Source organism: Phalacrocorax aristotelis, chromosome 3 (genome assembly GCF_949628215.1).
Source record: "Phalacrocorax aristotelis chromosome 3, bGulAri2.1, whole genome shotgun sequence".
Classification (NCBI taxonomy): domain Eukaryota; kingdom Metazoa; phylum Chordata; class Aves; order Suliformes; family Phalacrocoracidae; genus Phalacrocorax; species Phalacrocorax aristotelis.
This window is the reverse complement of record NC_134278.1, coordinates 5647581-5668064: the sequence shown is the minus strand read 5'-3', so window position 1 is coordinate 5668064 and position 20484 is coordinate 5647581. Positions and strand designations below refer to the sequence as shown.

General features: G+C 41.0%; 2 protein-coding genes across 5 annotated transcripts in view; one reads left to right on the top strand and one right to left on the bottom strand.

Annotated features, from left to right (window-relative positions):
* The window catches only part of CENPQ (centromere protein Q), a 66521-nt gene extending 52298 nt beyond the window's left edge, over positions 1-14223 (top strand). For all 4 annotated transcript variants that reach the window (XM_075086605.1, XM_075086608.1, XM_075086613.1 and 1 more), the window contains exon 10: positions 13585-14223. The gene's annotated coding sequence lies outside the window, so the exon portion shown is untranslated. The remainder of the gene's footprint in view (positions 1-13584) is intronic.
* On the bottom strand, positions 1072-20484 carry RHAG (Rh associated glycoprotein). The gene is made up of 10 exons (XM_075086599.1): positions 20246-20484; positions 13529-13712; positions 12135-12285; positions 11783-11930; positions 10871-11037; positions 9857-9994; positions 8929-9050; positions 8192-8277; positions 4442-4515; positions 1072-2698 (listed from the first exon to the last, which is right to left on the bottom strand). The coding sequence occupies exons 1-10, from the start codon at positions 20379-20381 to the stop codon at positions 2621-2623; spliced, it is 1284 nt and encodes a 427-aa protein (XP_074942700.1). The 5' UTR covers positions 20382-20484; the 3' UTR covers positions 1072-2620.

Here is a 20484-nt window from a genome sequence, read left to right as displayed (position 1 = left end):
AACCATTACTCCTTGTCCTATTGCTACAGGCTCTGTCCTATCACTACAGGCCCTATTTCTAGGGTCCTTCTTTGTCAAAAAGGAAATGAGAATTTCCTGAAAAGTGTAGCTAGGTTAGGTGGAATAGACCTCTGTGTAAAGAGATATATCTCCCTTCTCTTTTTTTTGAGAGAACCTGAAGGACTGATTTCTGTGGGGCAGTAATCTTCTGAAAAAAGGCAGAGGACAAAAATGAGTACTTAGTGGATGAGGGTCTGGGTTACTACCTCAAGGGAGGGGATCCTGCCCCTCTGCTCCGCTCTGGTGAGACCCCACCTGCAGTGCTGCCTCCGGCTCTGGAGCCCTCCAACACAAGAAGGACATTGACCTGTTGGAGCGGGTCCAGACGAGGGACACAAAAAGATGCGAGGGCCGGAGCACCTCTCCTATGAAGACAGGCTGAGATAGTTGGGGTTGTTCAGCCTGGAGAAGAGAAGGCTGCGGGGAGACCTTATTGTGGCTCTCCAGTACTTAAGGGGGGGACTATGGGAAAGATGGGGTCAACCTCTTTAGCAAGGCCTGTTGTGACAGGACAAGGGGTGATGGTTTTAAACTAAAGGAGGGCAGATTTAGACTGGATATAAGGAAAAAAAATTTTACAGTGAGGGTGGTGAAACCCTGGCCCAGGTTGCCCTAGAGGTGGTCGATGCCCCATCCCTGGAAACATTGAAGGTGAGGCTGGACAGGGCTCTGAGCAACCTGATCTGGTTGAATATGTCCCTGCTCACTGCAGAGGGTTTGGACTAGATGGCCTCTAAAGGTCCCTTCCAGCCTAAATCATTCTATTCTATTCTATGATTCTATTATGGAGAGATTATGAGGAGAACTGGAGAACAAAACTACATAGTTTGTTTTTCCTCCGTTTTTTTTTTTTTTAAAGAACAAAAGATAACTGTTGAGGGCATTATTCTGAAAGATTTACTTACAGGGAGTGGTACTTTCTCACTCAGGTATTCTTTTGTGGTCAACAGTCACAATCAGTGAAATTACCTCACGGATGTAAGTGAATGAAAGACCCTCTAAATTCCCAAGTAGGATTTTGAGGAGTAAGCTTCATTTATTGAGGATAAGATTTTTACAGTTTGTCTACATACGGAAACTTTTTCAAGTACTTCAATACTTTGTGTTTGTAAATTATGCACAAAATACTTCTAAAATCTTCACATATGCAATATTCACATTCTTAAATACCTTCTCAGTTTTTACAAAAATTATTTTGTGAAAGCTTTCAAAGGATAAAAGGTGTCTTCTAGCCAAAAATATAGAGAATAGTCAGTAGTTGCATATCTGCAAAAGAGCATATCTGAACTCAAGTGTGTTACAACAAATGCATTTTCATTCATAGATAGAGACCTGAGATATATAGCATTTTACAGCTGATATAACATATGGGACAGCTCTGCCCAGTATCTTTCTAAAGTTTTTCAAGGAAAAATACATCAGCAGAACCAAAAATATCTGTGCTATTTTATATGAGAAGAGTTTCCCCCTTAAATCTGATAAGTAAGACTTGAAACAAGACAGTGGTATAAAAAAGTCTTCAAAGTTCTTCCACTGTAGCTTGTCCTTCTGAGACATCAGTGATAGCTTTCTGTGTCTGAATAATGCCTAAAGGCACTGTGATCCTTCTGTTAGACTTTTCATCTCCCACCCATTGCCTCTCAATGGATTACCCCATGTAGGTAGGCACAGATGTGTGACTCTGCTCCCAGCTACTGTCATCTTATAGAGTTCCTTCAGCTATCTAAATTTTTGTTTCTTTTAATTGAGCAGCCATCGTCAACACTTCTCAGGTGGAGTTAATTCACCTTAATTTAGCTCAGTTTTCTTCTTTCAGCTTTCTTTTGTTTTAGGAGGCAGTGACTTCAAAGGTAGCAACTCACCACACACAAGTTCTCCACTGAGTCTTCGGTAGGATGAACAGAGTTGATTTCTGATCAGCTCCTAACAACTCTTGCATTTTCTTGGAGCTATCATTTAGTTCAGTTTATATCTCTTGACATTAACAGTGCTGCTATCCACTTATTACTGTTGGATGTAGTAAGACATATGTAATTACCTGTTCTTCAAGGCTCCTACTCAGTTTCCTTATTGTGTCCTTGAAACAGTCTAAATAAATATTTTTTTATATTATTAAAAAGTTAATCTGGGATACCCTGGTGAAAGTCTTGTTAGAATCCAAATAAACATTATCAATCCATTTCTTCTTGATTATCCCTATGCAGTTGAAGGATGTGACTGTAACTCAGAAATCTTGCAGTTAAATATGGTATCCTGTAATAGGCTTGAAACACAAAGGTTGTTTCAATGGCTGTATTGACTCAGTGATGACAAAAGGTAAAATACAGATAATTTTGTATAGCAGTTTGTGGTGGGTTTTGGAAGGATCTAATTAATTCACCTGAGCTTGGGATAATGACTATGTATTCTAAAATCAAGCTTGTTTTACATTAGAAAAATATACCTATCTACAGCCCCTTCTTGAAGACCTAGTGTGGTTTAGAAACTACTTGGTTGTTGTTTGTTAGCATTAGAAACTGAAGAGCATCATTAGGACAAATATTAGAGATGAATTATTTTTCTACATGGTGGTTTCAAGTCTGCTGTGCTCATCATAGTTGTTGAAGTGAATTTCATGCGGTTTCTCCTCTTCTGGAACCTGCCATGAAAATCAGAGAAGAGCTCAGTTGATGAGATATAGACTTCCTTTTGCCATAAAAGGAGACTAAAGTGAAATGAGAATGTAATTTTGTTTGTATATATTATTTGTCTATTTATTAACAGAACCTGACATGAACCACCAGTTCTGAATTCTGAGGGATGAGTTCAGGATTTTCTTAATAGAAGAATTCCTTAACATTGATTTTAGCTATGAGAGTGCAAAATTAATATCTGGGATTTTCAAAGAGCTCTAAAGAAACAAGGTGACCATTTCTAATGAAATGTAAGCAATGCTGTATGGCAAATGTCATGTCCTTTCCCATTACCTGATAAAGCTCACTTAGAATAGATTATTTCTGAGCAGTTCTACTGATACTACAAGACCTTCAACTGAGCAGGGTTGTATTATTATCACTGGTCAACACAGGCTGTGAATTCTTCAGCCACGTTTTAAAACTTTCCTTTTCCTGACTTTTTTAATCATTTACATATGACAGCTTATTTCAATTCTTGCCGAAAATCAGGGCTTTGGCTTTCCCAAGGTCAAACAGTGAATGACTTGTGGAGTCGTCATTAAAAGTTGTTTTTTTCTGTTTGTCATTTATACAGCTGATCTTTTGGCTCAAAAATTCCCCTTAAATGAAAAGCTTTCTCTCACCAAAAGCCAAATTGTGGGGTTCATACTGGAGTTTAATTCATTAAAATACTAATAAAATCTCCTTTGGGGTTCACAACATTTTATTTGCAATGAATGTACATCATGTTTTTCTCCTTGTCTTGCCTTTTTGAGTTTGTCCTGGCATAAAGGATAAAATTCAGACTGCCTAAATTAAGAACCTGTCATCTGTCTGTAATGAAGGGAAATGCAGAAAGCCTACAAACAGTACAGGGAACTTCTTAGGTTAGCCAAGAGGAAAGGTATGTCTCAGTTTCTCCTCTGCACTTGGTTGTAGGCATCCAACTCAGAGATGTAGGTGGGACTCAGCTGATCAAATCTAGGTCTCTACGGTATACATCTCTATACTTGAGGCAGGCAATGAAAGGTCTTTCATTATCAGTGGGGAATATAGAGACTTTCAACGTTTTAATTCATGTAACCTAACATAGATCTGGAAGGATTAAAATGAACTGCAATCTAGAGCCATTTCTTCATGGAGCATAAAGGGAGCCTAGCAGGGCTATTTCAGATATACTTGTTTCTCAGCCCCATTATTTGTGTCTTCATGCTTAAAACAATAGTGCCAGGAGGCCATCTTCTTCTGATAACCTCAGTTGTCAGATCATTCAACCAGAAAGCAGAAGAGCTTCTGCTCAGCCTAAAGGAGGCTCACCCTAGAAATACTGAAGAAGTACTCTGAATTTCATTCAGTCTGAAATTCTAGATGACCCTAGAAAAGCAGCATCATTTAGCCAAAATGCAAATATCATGTGTCTAAACTACAAGAAGGAAGAGGATACCTGACACAGTGAGCACTTAAAAGAGAGGTAAAGAGCTCCATTGAGGTCTCAATTTATTGGGTCTATTTCAGCTTTTTGTTCAAGGTTAGTCCAATGTAAATGGCATAACTAGCTAGCAAACCCAAAAAAGATCCTGAAGGTGGCCTTGATAAATTCAGAGCCTGAGGCAGTGCAACATTTTTGAAAGCTGACTCCTGTGCAAATCACAAACCTCAGGAGAGCAGGACTGCAGTGTGCTGTACATCTTCCAACATAATGAAAATAAAGGGAGGTTTTATCTTACCTCCCAATAAACAGAGTCATCAAAGCAGTTCTGGTCAGATGCTTGTCCCAAGAAGGGCAGCTTTAGAATAGCACCTGCAGGAAAAAACAGCAACAGAGATTAAAGAATAGACAAAATGCCCAAATAACTGTTCCTCAGATGTGCCCTGAAGAGTGACCTAAGTTTTCTGACCTGTTTCCTAGTCTACAGAAATGCCCAACCATCTTGGGACATTGGCTCACTCATTATGAAAGGTGATCCAGATCTTCCTGCAGGGCAGCTCTCCCTTCTGGAGTGTCTACTTCCCCACTCAACTTGGTGTCATCAGCAAACTTCATCAGGCTACACTTGATCCCGTTATCCAGATCACTTATAAAGATATTGAATAACATTTGGCCCAATATCGATCCCTGGGGGACTCCGCTAGTGACAGGTTGCCACTTGGAAAAGGAGGCATTTACCACCACCCTTTGGGTGCGGCCTGTCAACCAGTTCCCCACCCACTGCACAGACCACTTGTCTAGGCCATAATGCATTAATTTCTCCAGGAGGAGGCTTTGGGGGACCGTATCAAAGGCCTTGGAGAAGTCCAGGTAGACAACATCCACTGCCCGCCCCATGTCAACCAGGCAAGTCTGTTGTAGAAGGCCACCAGGTTTGTCAAGCACTATCTGCCCTTAGTGAAGCCATGTTGGCTTTTTCCAATTACGTGCTTCATTTGACTTGTGATGGCCCCCAGGAGGATTCATTCCATAACTTTCCCAGGGACTGAGGTAAGGCTGATGGGGCTATAGTTACCCGGATCCTCCCTCGAGCCCTTCTTGTAGATAGGGGTAACATTTGCCTTCCTCCAGTCCTCAGGGACATCCCCCGTTCTCCATGACTGCTCGAAGATTATGGAGAGTGGCCTCACAATGACGTAAGCCAGCTCTTTCAACACCCTCGGGTGGATGGGGTCAGGGCCCATTGATTTGTAGGCGTCAGGCTCCTGTAGTAATTCACGTACTAACTCTTCCTTCACTGATGGTGGGTCGGTGTTTGAATCAACTGGCAATTTCATTCCCAAAGCCTGGGACCCAACAGTGTTGGTAAAGACAGAGGTGAAGAAAGTGTTGAGGACCTCTGCCTTTTCAGCATCGTTGGTGATTGACTCTCCTAATCTGTTTAACAGTTGGCCTATGTTTTCCTTCTTTTTCTGCTTGTGGTTGACATACCTGAAGAAACCCTTCTTGTTATTTTTGATATCTACGGCCAGTTTCAATTCAAGCTGGGCTTATGCTTTTCTAACTGCATCTCTGCATGCTCTGGTAATGCCCTTGTAGCTCTCAATGAATAATTCTTCTCTTCTCCGTCTCTGGTGTGCTTCCCTTTTGGATTTGAGTAGACCCAGGAGGTCATGGTTGAGCCATGGGGGCCTTTTGCTCCACTTACTTCCCTTTCCTTTATAGGGGATAAAATGGTGTTATGCTTCCAATGGAGAATTCTTTAAGAACTCCCAGCACTCACTAGTTCCTTTATGTTCCATGGAAGCTTCCCATCAAATCCCTCCCAACTGAGCCTTGAGTGAACTGAAGTTTGCTCTTCTAAAATCAAGAATCCTTGTCTTAGAGGTGACCTTCAGCACACTCAGCAGGATCCCGAACTCCACAATATTGTGGTCACTGCAGCCAAGGCTATCACTAACCAAGATATTACAAAGCAGGCTTTCTCGATTTGTGAATAGCAAGTCCAGCAGCGCCTCATTCCTGGTTGGCACTTCTAACGTTTGTATCAGGAAACAGTCCTCTATATTCCAGGAACTTGGTGGATGACATGCGAGCTGCCATATTGTTCTTCCAGCAGATGTCTGGGTAGTTGAAGTCACCCATCAGGACCAGGTTCTGCTGGCCAGAAGCTTGCTTTAGTTCCCTAAGTATATCTTCATCGCCATTGTCATCATTATTAGGAGGTCGGTAGCAGATGCCCACTGTGAGGTCCTGCTTGGAGACGACCCTTTTGACTTTAACCCAGAGCCATTTGATAGAGCAGTCGCAATCACCATAGTTGACTTCAATACATTAGAGGTTTTCCTTAGAGTGTGACACCTCCACCTCTTCTACCCTGCCTGTCTTTATGAAAGAGCCTGTAACTGTCCATTGCGATCCCCCAGTCATTTGAGGTGTCCCACCATGTTTCAGTTACTCCTATGATGTCGTACCCTTCTGAGTGGGCACTGAGCTCCAGCTCCTCCTGTTTGTTACCTAGACTGCGTGCACTCGTGTACATACACTTGAGGTGATTACTCTTCTGTTTCACCTCTTGGGAGACAGCTAAGGAACCTTTATCACCACGCTGCTTGGCCTGACTTACTCCCCCATTGGACGTGCTGGTGTGAGCATTTTCACAACAGATCCCACCACCCAAGTCCTTCAGTTTAAAGCCGCCTCACCACGTTAGCCAGGCTACTGCTGAAGATTCCCTTACCCCTTTTGGACAGGTGGATTCCATTACTCTCTAGCATATTGTAGTCATTGAAGAACACCCCATTGTCATAAAAGCCAAACCCCTCACAGTGGCACCAGCCACATAGCCAGGAGTTGATATACAATATGCCTGTTTCTGGCTGCTCCCTTCCCTCGAACTGGCAAAATGGAGGAGAAGATAATTTTGGCACCTATGTTTTTCACTTGCTTCCCCAGGGCTTGAAAGTCTTCCTTGATCTTACCCAGGTTATGGCTCTCAGTGTCATTCATGCCTACATGAAATAGTAGCAGTGGATAGTAGTCCATTCTCTTGATGAGTTGTGGCACCCTCTCGGCCATGTTGACTACTTCTGATAACCTTCTTCCCTACATGCCTGGAGACAACTTCCAGGATGAACTCCTCCATCACCTTTCCAGGGACGGAGGAGAGGCTGACTGGCCTATAGTTTCCCAGGTCCTCCTCCTTGCCCTTTTTGAAGATTGGAGTGACATTTTCTTTCCTCCAGTCCTTGGGCACCTCTTCTGTCCTCCATGACCTTCCAAAGATCATGGAGAGTGGCTCAGCAAGAACATCCGCCAGCTCCCTCAGCACTCGCGGGTGCATCCTATCGGGGCCCATGGATTTGTGAAGATCCAGTTTGCCTAGGTGATCTCTGACCCAATCCTACTCAACCGATGGTAAGTCTTCCTTCCTCCAGATTTTCTCTCTCTCCTCTTGGGGCTGAGATGCCTGAGGGCCAGCCTTAGCAGTAAAGGCTGAGGTAAAGAAGGCATTCAGTAACTCTGCCTTCCCTGCATCCTGTGTCACCAGGGCCCCTTCCTTGTTCAGCAATGGGCCCACTGTACCCCCAGTCTTCCTTTTACTGCTGACGTATCAGTCAAACCTTTCCCAGATTTCAGACTGGAACTTTCTTTTTCAGCCTGAATTTTTATTTGGAAAGTATCCACAATCACATGGAAACATGTGACACCTAAATGAATATGTCTTCATCTCAAACTGTTTTCTGTTCAAAATTTTAAGTGTCTGAACCTAGAGAAGGATTCCATCCAGAACAACATCTTACTATTCCTATATATACAACCCAGTATCTTTGAAGTATGTATTCAGTAAGATACCTAGGCTTCATTTGAAGACAAAATTATTGGAAAACTGCTTTTCCATATTTAAGTTTCTGTCAGGGTGCCATCATGCATTATTTCTATTTTTCTATTTTGTATTATTCACACAAAGTTGTTGATACATTGAAGTTCTCCATGGGCAAACCTCTAAATTCACATGCATTTCAGTTGCTATATGCATCATACTGACCTGTCAGTGCTCCACCCACCAGTGCAATTCCAATTGTACTGCCCAGGGCAGCGGCCTGCCTGCCAGGAGTTAAGTAGATACCTTGCCTGAAAAGCACAGAAAAACAAACCATTGACAATCAATAAATGGTTACACTTTGAGACTGATAATTGGTCTTACAACATCGTACTTGCTGTCTGCTGCACAAGGTGGCTCGTAGGAAACTACCCTGCCATTGCTGTGTATGAGACAGAAATCATGATTTTATTTTGGTTTTGTTTTACGCTACAGATGAAAACAAGTTCTTTGCAAAGATTATTAGTGTCTTGAAAGCCTTTAGAAAATGCTCCCCTTTGACAAAAAGACCAGCATTTCACCTTCTTGGAGTTTTTTAAGATAGTGGAAATTGCCTGTTTTGCCAATTTTCTAGGAAACCTTACAGTTACCACCAGTGTAATTATAGAATCATAAAAAAGATTCTTCCATGTTTTAGTGGTTCTGTATGCTGTTTTTGTGATGTTTTAAATTTATTTATTTTTACTTGAGCTTTTAATTTGGAACAAGCTTGGCATATAAACAGTGTGTTAAAGGCAGGCTATCAAGAAAAGTCCTATTTAAACCAGAACACGATGTCTGACATCAAATCAAAGATGCATTTTCTGAAAAAAAAAATCATAACTGGATCCAAGAAAGGTGGAAGATTAGGATAGACTTTCAAAAATCAATAAACTCCCTTCTCTCTTCTCTGTATAACTCACCTACTTTGGTCTCTCATCGCAGTTGCTACGATGCCAGCAATACCTCCCAATATTCCAGGTAAACCATGTAAATTATGAACTCCACAAGTGTCTTGAATTTTCAGCTTGGATGCCAACAAAGGCTGAAATGAGGAGAAAATGAAGTTTATAGTAAGTTTACAGTCTTCCATTATCTATAGAATGATACGTAAAAGAAAGTAGCACAGAAGTACAAGAAAAGACTTATTTCATGGACCCAAAATTTAGCTATACAACATGCTATCTTTTCTGTCACTATGAAATTATTTATATGCAGAGAAAAACAAGTACTTATGTATAATATCCAAGATACGATCATAAATATAATGGTACAAAATACATGACAGTCCACTGAGGTTCCTAATCTTTCCAGCCACTGCAGCAAAGGTTGAAAGATGTGGCTAAGTAACACCTACGTGCCTGTTCTGAGTCTGCTAGTCAGGTATTTTCTTCCAGACTGTTTCTCCATGGGAAATGACAGTTTAAACAGTTTTAGTCAGAATATTTTGTTTTTACATTTTGCACATGGAACAATTCCTTTTTATACTTCAAAAGTATTTTTTGGTTACAGATCTATTTAGAAATTTTAAAAGACTGAAATGTAGTTAGTCCTATTTCACTGAAACATGGGCTTGGAGCAAAATTCTGGCAGCTTCTTGAACAGAAATCCCAACTTTAATAAACTAATATCTGTGTAGCCCTTCTCTGTTTTTAACTAGGTGAGAGACTGAAGTTAGCTCATAAGCATATATTTAAATCACACTGATTTAAAGATAATCATTATCTAGAGCTTACTGTCTGTAGTGCATCAGCCAGTTTCTAAACTCCCTTTCTAGCAAACCAAGGGAGCTCCAGTGAAGCCGGTGAAGTAGTAAGTAAATAAGAGCAGAGATGGGTCCTCAATACTTACAGTCAGGAAGCGGAACCCAAGGACAGAGATGATTCCAGCAATGCTCCCAATACACATGGCAGCATAAGAGCCGATTGACATGTCAGCACAGGTACCCACTGCTACTCCTCCTGCCAGGGTGGCGTTTTGAATGAGAACCTGCAAAGAGTATACAGAGATGGAGATGATATATGTGGAACACAGGCTAGTTTTAGGGCTGAATGACTTGTAAGACTCGCTTGCATACAGGTTTTTCTTTTCTTCGGGTGGGACTTTTTTCCAATGAAGAATGAAGGAATTTAAAACAGGGTTCCCTGTTACATGTTCCAGGTGTTGGTTCAAGGCTGGTCTAAGGGAGTTTAACTGGAACCAGTTTAATGAAGCCCAGCTTTTGCAAAGTCACTAAAACTCATCTGACCTCTCAAGAAGCTAGGCTGAGCCAGTGAGAACTGCCTCTTACAACAGCAGCAAATTCTGCAAGCTCATTGAAAAGTGCCTGCTCTCACTGGGCTTAGATAAACACTGCTGGAAAGAAGAGGGTGAAAACATAGGGCTGAATTTTAGGGCAAGGAGATGAAAGGTGGGCAGCTTGGCAGCCCCCACCTAGTTTGGCCTTGCCTGTTGTGCAGCTGGACTGTGAGATTGCCAGGGAACAGGTCATTGCCTTGAAAGACCTATTTTGGCTATTGCAATACAGTAACTCACATAGGATCTTCCTTGCATAAGACCCAAAAGTTCACCTGAGTGTTGGACTAATGTCTGTATGGTCCAGCAGGTTCTGTGGACAAGAGAGAACAAGGAAGCAGGACCATCACTATAATGCCTAAGAGCTTTTCAGTCTCCAGAGTGAAAAAAACAGCGTAGGTTGCCTCAGGGCCCAATCTTACATTATAGCTTTTAGAAGTATAATAGTTCTAATTTTGCCCACAGTGTGAGCAAAGACTCCAGATAGCTCGCGGACATTGGGAATCTGCCTAATCATCTCTGTTATAGAGAGGTGACTTGATTTAACAGAGGTTGTGATGTGATTCTTACCATACTGAATTTGCCTCTTTGGTCCACTAGGCTGGAGAGGGCAAACGTTACAACAGTAGATGCAGCCAAGGAATAGTAAGTGTTGATAATTGCTTTTTCCTGGTAAATTTGTTCAACTGCAATAGCAGAGTTCAAACTGGGCCAAAAAACCCAAAGGAACAGGGTACCTGGATGAATATAAGACAAAACGAAACAAACACTGTTCAGTCACAAGTGGGTATTTCAATGTGAAATATCCAATACAGCAGATGAAGCTCCAAGAAATGAGGAAGATGATCAATAAGAAACATGAAATAACCAAAATACTAGAAGAAATAATAGATTATGCAGATCTTTTGACACTGGCAACTGGGATTTTGACACGTGGTCTCTGTCAAATCTTACTGAAAGACTTAACACATTGTGACCGCTTGTCGTGCCCCACTCACTGCCAGAGCTCACCACCACTGTGAAAAACATACCAGAATAAGATGCATTAGCAGGGCAGTTCACATGCAAATCCTTTACCATCTATTGTCATAACTGGTAGCTTTAGCTCGTAAATTGATTTATGAATAGATCTCACAGGCAGTTGTATGGTTTCTAACATTCATTAGCGGGACAGGCACAGCCCAATACTTTTAATTATGGCCAATTTCTATGGAAATGCTGCTTATAACAGAAGATTTAACAAAAAAGGGAGTCACTGCTAATGAGCAGTGAAAATGCATCTTTAATTTTATTTTTCCTTTTTTTTTAACCAAGGAAAAACTGTAAAAATATGTATGTCACTAAAACGTTTTGCATGCATCAGACAAAAAAAAGACTATGCCTCTAGGAGTGCGCTTAAGGAAATGGGTGCAGCATAATAATAAGCAATCATTAAAAGATAGCGATGAACAACTGATCAGCACTCACTGTTACTTCACTTACCAATCATGGCAAATAATTCTGAATGATAAGTAGACTCTTCATTTTTGTGTTTCGTTTTCAGACCAGGACGATACAAGACTAGAGTTACAGCCAAACCAAAATAAGCTCCAAAAGCATGGATAGTCATTGAGGCTCCAACATCTGTGGCCTGTAAGAGGGACCCAAAATAGTGCCACAGATTTTATACAGCATAAAGATGAGGATTTGATGAAAAAGTCTGGATGACTTTAATGGTTTATTTTCTATAGTATAAACTAGAACCTAGTATATGTAAACTGGAAGTATTACAAAGTGAAAGCATTTGCTATAAACAGAAAACAATTAGAAAACAATTCTTGCTAAATTGTAGTACCTGAAGTACTTCGGTAACTAGATGTTCGTTGCACGCAAAGATTGTGATCTCCAGAATTGTCAAGATCAGCATCTGAACAGGACTTGTTTTCCCCAGGACTGCTCCAAATGAAATCAAAGCAGTTGCTGTACTGAAGTCTGCATTTATCATGCTGAAGTTAAGAAATGAATAAAAACAAAACAACAACAACCAAAAAAAAAAAAAACCAGAAGAAAAGAAAATCAGCCTAAAGAGACCTGAAATAAGGCTGTAATAGCAAACCTGTCATAGCATAAAAATGATAAAGCTTTAACTTTTCAGATATAAAATTATCAAGATCATATTTGTGATGAAAATTAAGCCTTTCTAGATGGGTTTTGTGGGGATCTTGCCAGCTACTGAGGAAAAAGTGTGGGAAGGTGTCCTTCTGCTTATACCATAAATGTGTTTAGCTACTTGAAATTATAGTGAAAAGTCAGATGAGATCTGTATTGCGGACGTGCAGGGGTATTTCCAGCTCTGATGGTCACTTGAACTTCAAAGATGACAGGGTGCTCTTAGCTTTGGTCAGATGGTTTATCTCATTTCGGAAGCCTTGCATGCCTTTCTATCACTGTGCATCATGTTTTCACTAGCTGTCAGAAAGGTCCAGTGTTAACAGGGAATTGCAAAGGTAAAACCACAAATTGGTCAAAAACTTGCAGCACAGAGGGACTTTAACTTCTGGGTCTCCCTACAGGTGCCAGTCTTTAAGCATTAAGGAGCTACTTGCGTTATTTCTGCTTGTCCCTTAATAATACTTGGGTGGTGTTCCTTTCAAAATTGTCTACAAGTTGTCTCAGAAAACAGAGCTGCAGATGCGGAAAACACTCTGAGACCTTGGCAGAAGCAGGACAGATGAATGGATGGGGGATTAAAAGTATCTAGAGACATTTTTCATGAGGTTTCTTATTCTATGATTGGGGTCCAAAACCTACTGCGATATGGTGCTCATGCAAATCATTCCTTGAGATGTATGAGAAAACCTCTTGAGGGGATAGACACACTGTTCCAGCCTTCCTTCTGTGACCCCATGTGTCATGGGACAGATCCCTTCATGCCTGCTGGATGCAGGAGGTGGTGTTACTGCTGGAAATCTGCCCGCTTCCTCAGCTCCAGAGATTCAAAGCAGTCCTCTGCATACCTATGGCCCACATGTAATGTAGCATCTCAAACGTCACCCCACCCTTTGGTTCCCTTTGCCCAGTGCCCAAGATGTTGCCTCTTCAGAGGTGAAGGACAGGTGAATATGGAGAGGTGGACGCTAAGGCTCAATGAATTAGTGAATTTAGAAGTCTGGTCCCAGATTTGTATTTTATGGCTCCTCCTGATATCTTAAGGGATAGAAATGTCAGTTATGGTAAATTCACATGTACCTTTTGATATCAACCTGAATTTTCTGTTCTGTCATGTGCCAAAATCCTTGCATCAGGGTTCCCCACTGGAGACCGAAGGCAGCAATGAGCATATTGATACCAACACTGCTGAATCCATATTTCTTCAGAAAGGTCATGAGGAAACCAAATCCAACAAATATCGTCACATGGACATCCTGAAAGACTGAAGGAAAACATGTCTATGTAGTGACTATGGCAAGTGACTATGAAGGGAGGAAAGCTAGGGGCAAATGAAGATTTAATAAAAAAGAAGAGAGCTCCAAACTCATGTCTTCAGTGTGATTCATCCTTCCCCACTTCATGACCAGTCTACTAGTTGAAGATTGAGTGTCTGGAAAATGCAAGACCCAATTATTGCTGTTACTCCTTGCTATGTTGTTATGGAAAAAAAACACCAGATCTCTATACTAGGAAATTTAACGTGTCTGGAACTGTTCCCTGCATGTGAAGCTAGCTGGAACATCACAGCTTCATGTCCTTACAGAAAAATTCTCTTCCACCTCAAATGAAAGTTGTGACATGCAGCGTGTTCTGGCTAACTCCAAAATTGTACATGGGATTGGTTTGGTAGAGTGCTAGCTGGCCCAGTGAAAATATATGCTTGTGATCCCTAAAAATGACTGTACAAGAGATTGATTTCTTTACCTGGGTAAAATAAAATGCATTTAAGGTAATGTCTGAACTAGTAAATTAATATTTCTAATCAGCATATACTTAGTCCTCCTTCAAATGTTTTTTTTTTCCAAATATGAATTTTGTTAAAATATGGCTAATTATTTTTCTACTTCTTTTTAAAATGTTTGGGTTTTTTAAATTTATTATGATTTCCTTTTTTTAGGCTTTTTAACACAACTGAGTTTATCACCACAACATGGATATTTTATATTGTAAAATATTTTGTTACTCTGAAGTGTTTTATGTGAATTAACGGACTCTACACCAAACAGGTTTGAGCCTTATAATTAAAGCTTCTTCTCTGATTTTATTGTTAGTGAGAACCTCGGTATAGAGAAACTATTTATCTTCATTTCTATTTCATTGCCTTTTACATGCAAATACATGTGAAAAACTTGAGACATTGACCTGGTTACTATAATATTTGGCTTGACGTTACATTTCACAGTTAGTTACATACCTCCAGCATTCCTATAGTTTTGCTGTATGCATTACCATGTTTAGCCAAAAGAGGGCCCAGAAGTATAATGTTACTGGAGATTCCTAATAAACTATTATATTTGCACTGTCATATTTCAGCCCTGACCTAGCACTGAAACACATACGTGCAAGTAGTAAGATCCTTCACATTGGGCTACACGCATTAAGAAACAGCACAGAAATGCAGTTGGTTTGCAGACATCCCCGACGCTTTTGCTTCCTCGTTAGGCTGGATTTCTTCACAATTATTTCCTGATTGCAGTAATAGCCAGTGATGGGATTTTTGAGGCCCCTGCAGTCCTTTGGAAGCTTCCTGGTTTTCTCCATGTTTCTCAGTTTCCAGAACTACTATCCAAATTCTTGTGTTGTCCTTACTACTTATCTTAAAAGACACAAAATCAACGTAACTTCCCTATTTGGGCATCTGCTTTTGATATATTTGCATATTTTGTATTGCAATGCTGTGGGAAAAGAACTGTCTTGCTTAGAGCTCAACATATTCCCTTGCTTCAGAGGACCTGGCAGTACATGAAAAAGATATGGCCGGGGACAATACAAACCATGCTAATGCAACCTTCCTGATCCTACCAGCAGCAAACTTTTTAGTGTCTTAGTGGATGCAGAACCCCAAACGCAGCTTAATTTGCCCATATTCCTGTGTCAGAGGGACTCAGCAGGGGTTGCTTAGGAAAAGGATATTTAACTAGAAGATTATTTGACAGGTACTTCTGACTGTGCACCCTCCCAGCTTGCAGCAGCCTGTGCCACAGGAATGCAGAGCTGTGGCTTCGTGCCTGGCTTGACTGTGGTGGTGGACTGCGTATCTAGAGCAACTCTCCTTCAAATGTCTTGGAAAACATGTAGCAGTGGTTAGTGCCGATAGGACTGAGAGTGGATAGCCTTCCAGCGTTCTTCTGACACCTCCCTGATGATGTCAAGTACAGAGGATCACTCACTCTTTGTTTCTTTTTTAAGTGGGACAAAAATATGTTGGCAGGTCACATGAGAAAGCTCTCTTCAAATACGGGACGGAGTAACCCAAGATCTCTTTCCCTCTTTTTTGAGTATAAGTGGAAATAGGATGCTGAACAAGCCTTTTTTCCCCCCTTTAAAAAAAATTTTCTGTGAGTGACCATTCACTCAGTAACCTGTGGTATCAGTGCTTTTGCATTTGAGAAGTGGCCTGGATTATTTGTCTGACTCTTGTAAAACTACTTTATTAAAAGCTTCTTAATGTTACCAGAAAAATACAGAAGTAGAGGGCAAATCCATAAAAACTACACAGCAACACCTCAAAAGCAGCCTTTTTGTTTGACTCTAGCAGAAGAAAATTGAAATGTATTTAATAAATGCTTAGCATAGCAAGTTGAAGTATACATGGCTTCATGAGTTTTCAGTTTATGTCACACTCGAGTCTCATGCACAAAATCAGGTGTACATTTTAAAATGACCTACTTCTGCTCTTTTTATTATTTAATCTGACTATGCCATGGACTTTCCAATAAAGTTTTTGTTTTGTCCATTCAGGGGAGTTGGCTACAGGTAAGAAAATTTTTTGAGTATCCCAGAGGGGATTGTGTTTTTTTAGTATTTATTCCTTGCTCTTGTTTGCAGTCTCCTGGTTAAATCACTGCAGACAAAGCAGGTAAATTGCTCTCATCAAAACAATCCCATTCATGTACCCAACATCTCAGTAAATCAAGTCTGGATTAGTAAAAGACACTTTACTCCTTAAGTAACCTCACTCTACATATGAACAAAGGAACAGGTTTCAAAGGCACGTTGATGACTGAGGAGTTTAATTCTCAGTGCCCATCAACTGGGCTTCCCGCATACTCAGGTCTCTTTTAAAAGGTGCTTTTAAAAATCTTACCCCAGCCCTGAAGATTAGAAGCAATTCCGTTTGAAACAAGCAGCTGGTTGACATGTAACCCTGGGTCCTCCTGAGGGCTAGCCAGGATTAATATAAATGTTTTAAAGCTGTCTGGACTTCTTTAAACAGAAGATTAATAGTCCTGGTTAAAACTAGGCTAATTCGTGGATGTTGAGGACAAATTTCAACTAGTCTAGTTTATACCTTGTGCTTTATCTACCTCTTACACATCCTTTTAAAAAGTAAGTTTGGAATGATTTCAAATGATGGAGAAAGCAGCATGATTTCAAATAAGCTCTTTCAGTAACTAGCTGTGTTTAACAAAACATAGTATTTCTATTCTGTGAGACAGGAAAATAAAGATTGGGAAAAATGCTTCAGCAGCTCCTGAACAAAACCACTGCACATGATTCTGCAAAGCTGCCCAAGACCAACGTATTAATTCCACTGCAAGGTGGTCAGTCCTAATGCAATGATGCTTGCGGCATCTAGATTTATACTAAAACTATGATTTTGCTGTGCCTAAAGGAGTAAACTGTCGAACCCTGAACAAGAGGGGTGCATATGTTTTCCTAAGCCATGAGTCATGGTTCAATCACACGACATTACATACAGGATACCAGTACTAAAGAAACCCCCTAGTAGCGCTTGCAAAACCATCACATGCCCTTGTCCTCCCATTCTAGTGGAACGACACACCTGAAGTTGTCCATCCAATTCGCCATCCCTGTACTTGCATCCACCAGAAACAGATATAATGGAAAGCTATGCTTTGAGAATGATCTCTGCTCAGCCCCTCCTACATGACTGCAAAAGTATGCTGATCCTCAATTATTATTGTCATCTTTCTTCTGTCCAAAAATACTGAAACAGCTGGGATCCATGGTGCTGAAGTATTTAAGGCATATAAAAGCAAGCCCTGTGCTGCAGTTCTGAGAATAAAAATTGGCCCATGGAAGAAACAACTAAATCTATGAGGTACAGATGGGTTAACAACCCTGGGATAGCATGGGAAGCAGGGAAGCAGTTTGCACCCAGACTCAGGATATGTCCTAATACATCTATACAACCATAGCATTAACTTTGTGCTGGGTCCCCAGGCAAACTGTGCTCTTGTATGCACTTTGTAGACAGGGAAGTTTGAGAGGAAAAGGGCCTAAAAGTGAAAACACGGATATTAGGAAATCCTGCTTTTATTCCACTTCTCTATTGTGAATGAGATCCATCAACTCTTAGGTCAGCACCTAAAAGTCCAACACTGCATCTGCGGCGTTTGCTTAGTTTATGTCTCTACTGGTAAACTGAACAGCCTGGCCAAAAGGCAAATGGCATAGGTTGACTCACATCTGTACAGTGACATGCTCATCTCTCCCAAAACACTGTTCCCACCTGTACTGCTTCTTGAGAGGAGTCACTTACCTATGCTATGCCTAAAGCCATACGCAGGAGGAGGTCAAGGTGCTGGCCTGCATGAGCCAAAACCATTCCAGAAGCTTGCTAGTTTGGACAGCTGGGGGACAGTGTGCAGGTATAATACAGTCATACACTGCCTGTGCAGGAAGGCATGGGAGACAGCAGGCTATTTCTCCTACGTTTTAGACACTGGTATTAGGGAAGGAATAACTATAGGTGAACCCTAACTGGATAGATCACATTTAAAGACCTATATTGTAGTGTTAGCATCTGATGAGAAGAATCCTTTTCTCTGTGATGCTGATGAGGGTCCTACCCTCTCTCTGATGCATTTTTAAATGGAGATATTAAATTAAAAACAGGGCTCCACACAAGGGCTGGGAGAGGCTTTTGCGAAGTGTGAGAACAGTCTGTCCCAGGAGCTCACTAGGGAACACAGTACCCACAGTGATGCATGTGGCACGGTCAGCCTCCATCCAGAAAACTCAAGGTTTACCAAGAAATGCACCACAGTACTGTAAGGGGCCACTGAAGACTATTAAATTACTGGCATAAGCGCAAGGATCCCATGCACTTTTCTTAATTTTCCTTGGTAAGGGGAACTCCAAGAAAATGCAGGTCAGTTTAGTACCAGAGCCAGCAGGTGTGATATTCAGACTGGAGAAGGTAATTTTCCCTGCTCTTGCCAGACAAACAGACCTCAATCTGAGTCTGAAGGACCCGTGTCCTAGATAGCATTCTTCTGGCTTACCAGATTATACAAAGATGCCCAAAACACTATTGTTCTGTGGCTGTATCTGTTGTTGACTTGTTGTTTTGGGGTCAAATCAGAGAAGAGGTAGGTGGACAGGTGTTTTAGGCAATAGCTGTTATTAAAATAACAGCGCCAAAATAGAATTATCTGTGCTGTCAAATTATTAGTGTGATCTCTGGCATAGTTTTTGCCTAGGCCAACTATCACCTCCTGGGTGACAGTGGACCAAGGGTCATTCCCAGAATACTGCCTAGATAAGGCCACCTAATTTAGGAACTGGGATAGTTCAATATCATGGACATGACCAAGCTGCATCTCAGAAAGAGAACAAGCTCTGATGTAGCCTAAGTTACTATTTCTTAGGGATACTGCTGCATCTCAGTGGAGTTAACCCAAATGTGAGTAATTAGCTCCTGATGTTCATCAGGTGACTTGCATGTGGAGCTGGATAACACCATGCATTCACTGTTCTCTCAAATGGACAATGCTTTGTGTGAGAATACACAAACCAAGGGAGTGAAGTGACTCCAAAACCCCATACCCCTTTAATAGTAACTGCAAGGCCAGTTAGAAAGAGACAAAAAGAGGGATACAATCAAAATTACATGGGCACTACATACAGGCAAGGAATTCTGTACCGTTTTGATCATCATTAAGAGGTTTTCAATCAAGCCTACAAGTCATTAAGACATCAGAGCCAAGAAAACGAGCAACAACCCTTCAATACTGCCAGCAAGACACAGGCTGCTCCTCTGCAGACTTATTTTTCTATTTATTTAAAACAGTCTGATCTTTGCATGAGGAGGAGGAGGGTGGGAGAAGTCAGCCGCTACTTCTCAGGCCAAAAGCTTTCTCCCTGAACTTCATCAAGCATTTGCAGAACAACAAATCAACAGAAACTTTTGCAGGCTGAACCATTACTGCCTACAGCGGAGCCACTGCTTTGAAAGATAGGAGGAGGTTATCCACCTTGTGACAAAAGCTATTACCCTTCGTGGAGACCAGTTTCTGCAAACATATTTTTTTTAACAACGATGATTTTGCTGCCCAATTTCCATGTTCTCATAAGACAACCTTTTGAAACCTAGATGATAGTAATGAAATGTTCTGTTCATTTTCATTATTTGATAAAGTAATTGGGGTAGAAATTCCAGCAAGAAGCACTACCATCCATCTCTGGAAAATGCTAGAATTGTTCAAACCAATTCATATTTCTCCAAGTTTTAACCTGCTATGCAAATATTAGAACTATTTTCAGGACTCCTCTCTCCCGGAACAGCCAATTTCTCAGCAGTTTGCCTCTTTCAGAATTTTATATGTGCTCAACTTGAATTTGTCTTTGAAGCCTGCTGCTTTCGCACCTCAGAAAAAGTTTGTTTGCCCCAAAGCATGCCTTTTTTTTCTAGCTATATTGGTAGGTCTCATAAGTTATTCAGAATTCTTGCTTAGGATTAGTTTAAAGAAATTCTAACTTCTATAAATCTTAGATAGCAACACTTACTTGGGTATAATTTCTTGTGGGTATCACTGTCCTTATATTCCACAAATATCCCAGACAAAACAATCATGATCACTTCCAGAAGAAGAGCCAGGATCGAGAACTTGAACCTCATGTTGGTGTCATGGGCTGGAGGCATTGCAGGAGAGCAGGAGGCTGTAAGACCCTGATAGAGGACGCTTGCCTTCAGGAGAACTGACTAATTCAGTGGATCTGGGTGATATAGTATTAAAAGAAAAAAA

Coding starts and splice junctions, on each gene's coding strand:
- RHAG (XM_075086599.1), bottom strand. CDS start 20,381: ATGCCTCCAGCCCATGACACCAACATGAGGTTCAAGTTCTCGATCCTG. Junction 11,038..11,782: donor AGAATTATTTGCCATGATTG/GTAAGTGAAGTA, acceptor ATATTCATCCAG/GTACCCTGTTCCTTTGGGTT. Junction 9,051..9,856: donor TTGGGTTCCGCTTCCTGACT/GTAAGTATTGAG, acceptor TCCTCATTTCAG/CCTTTGTTGGCATCCAAGCT.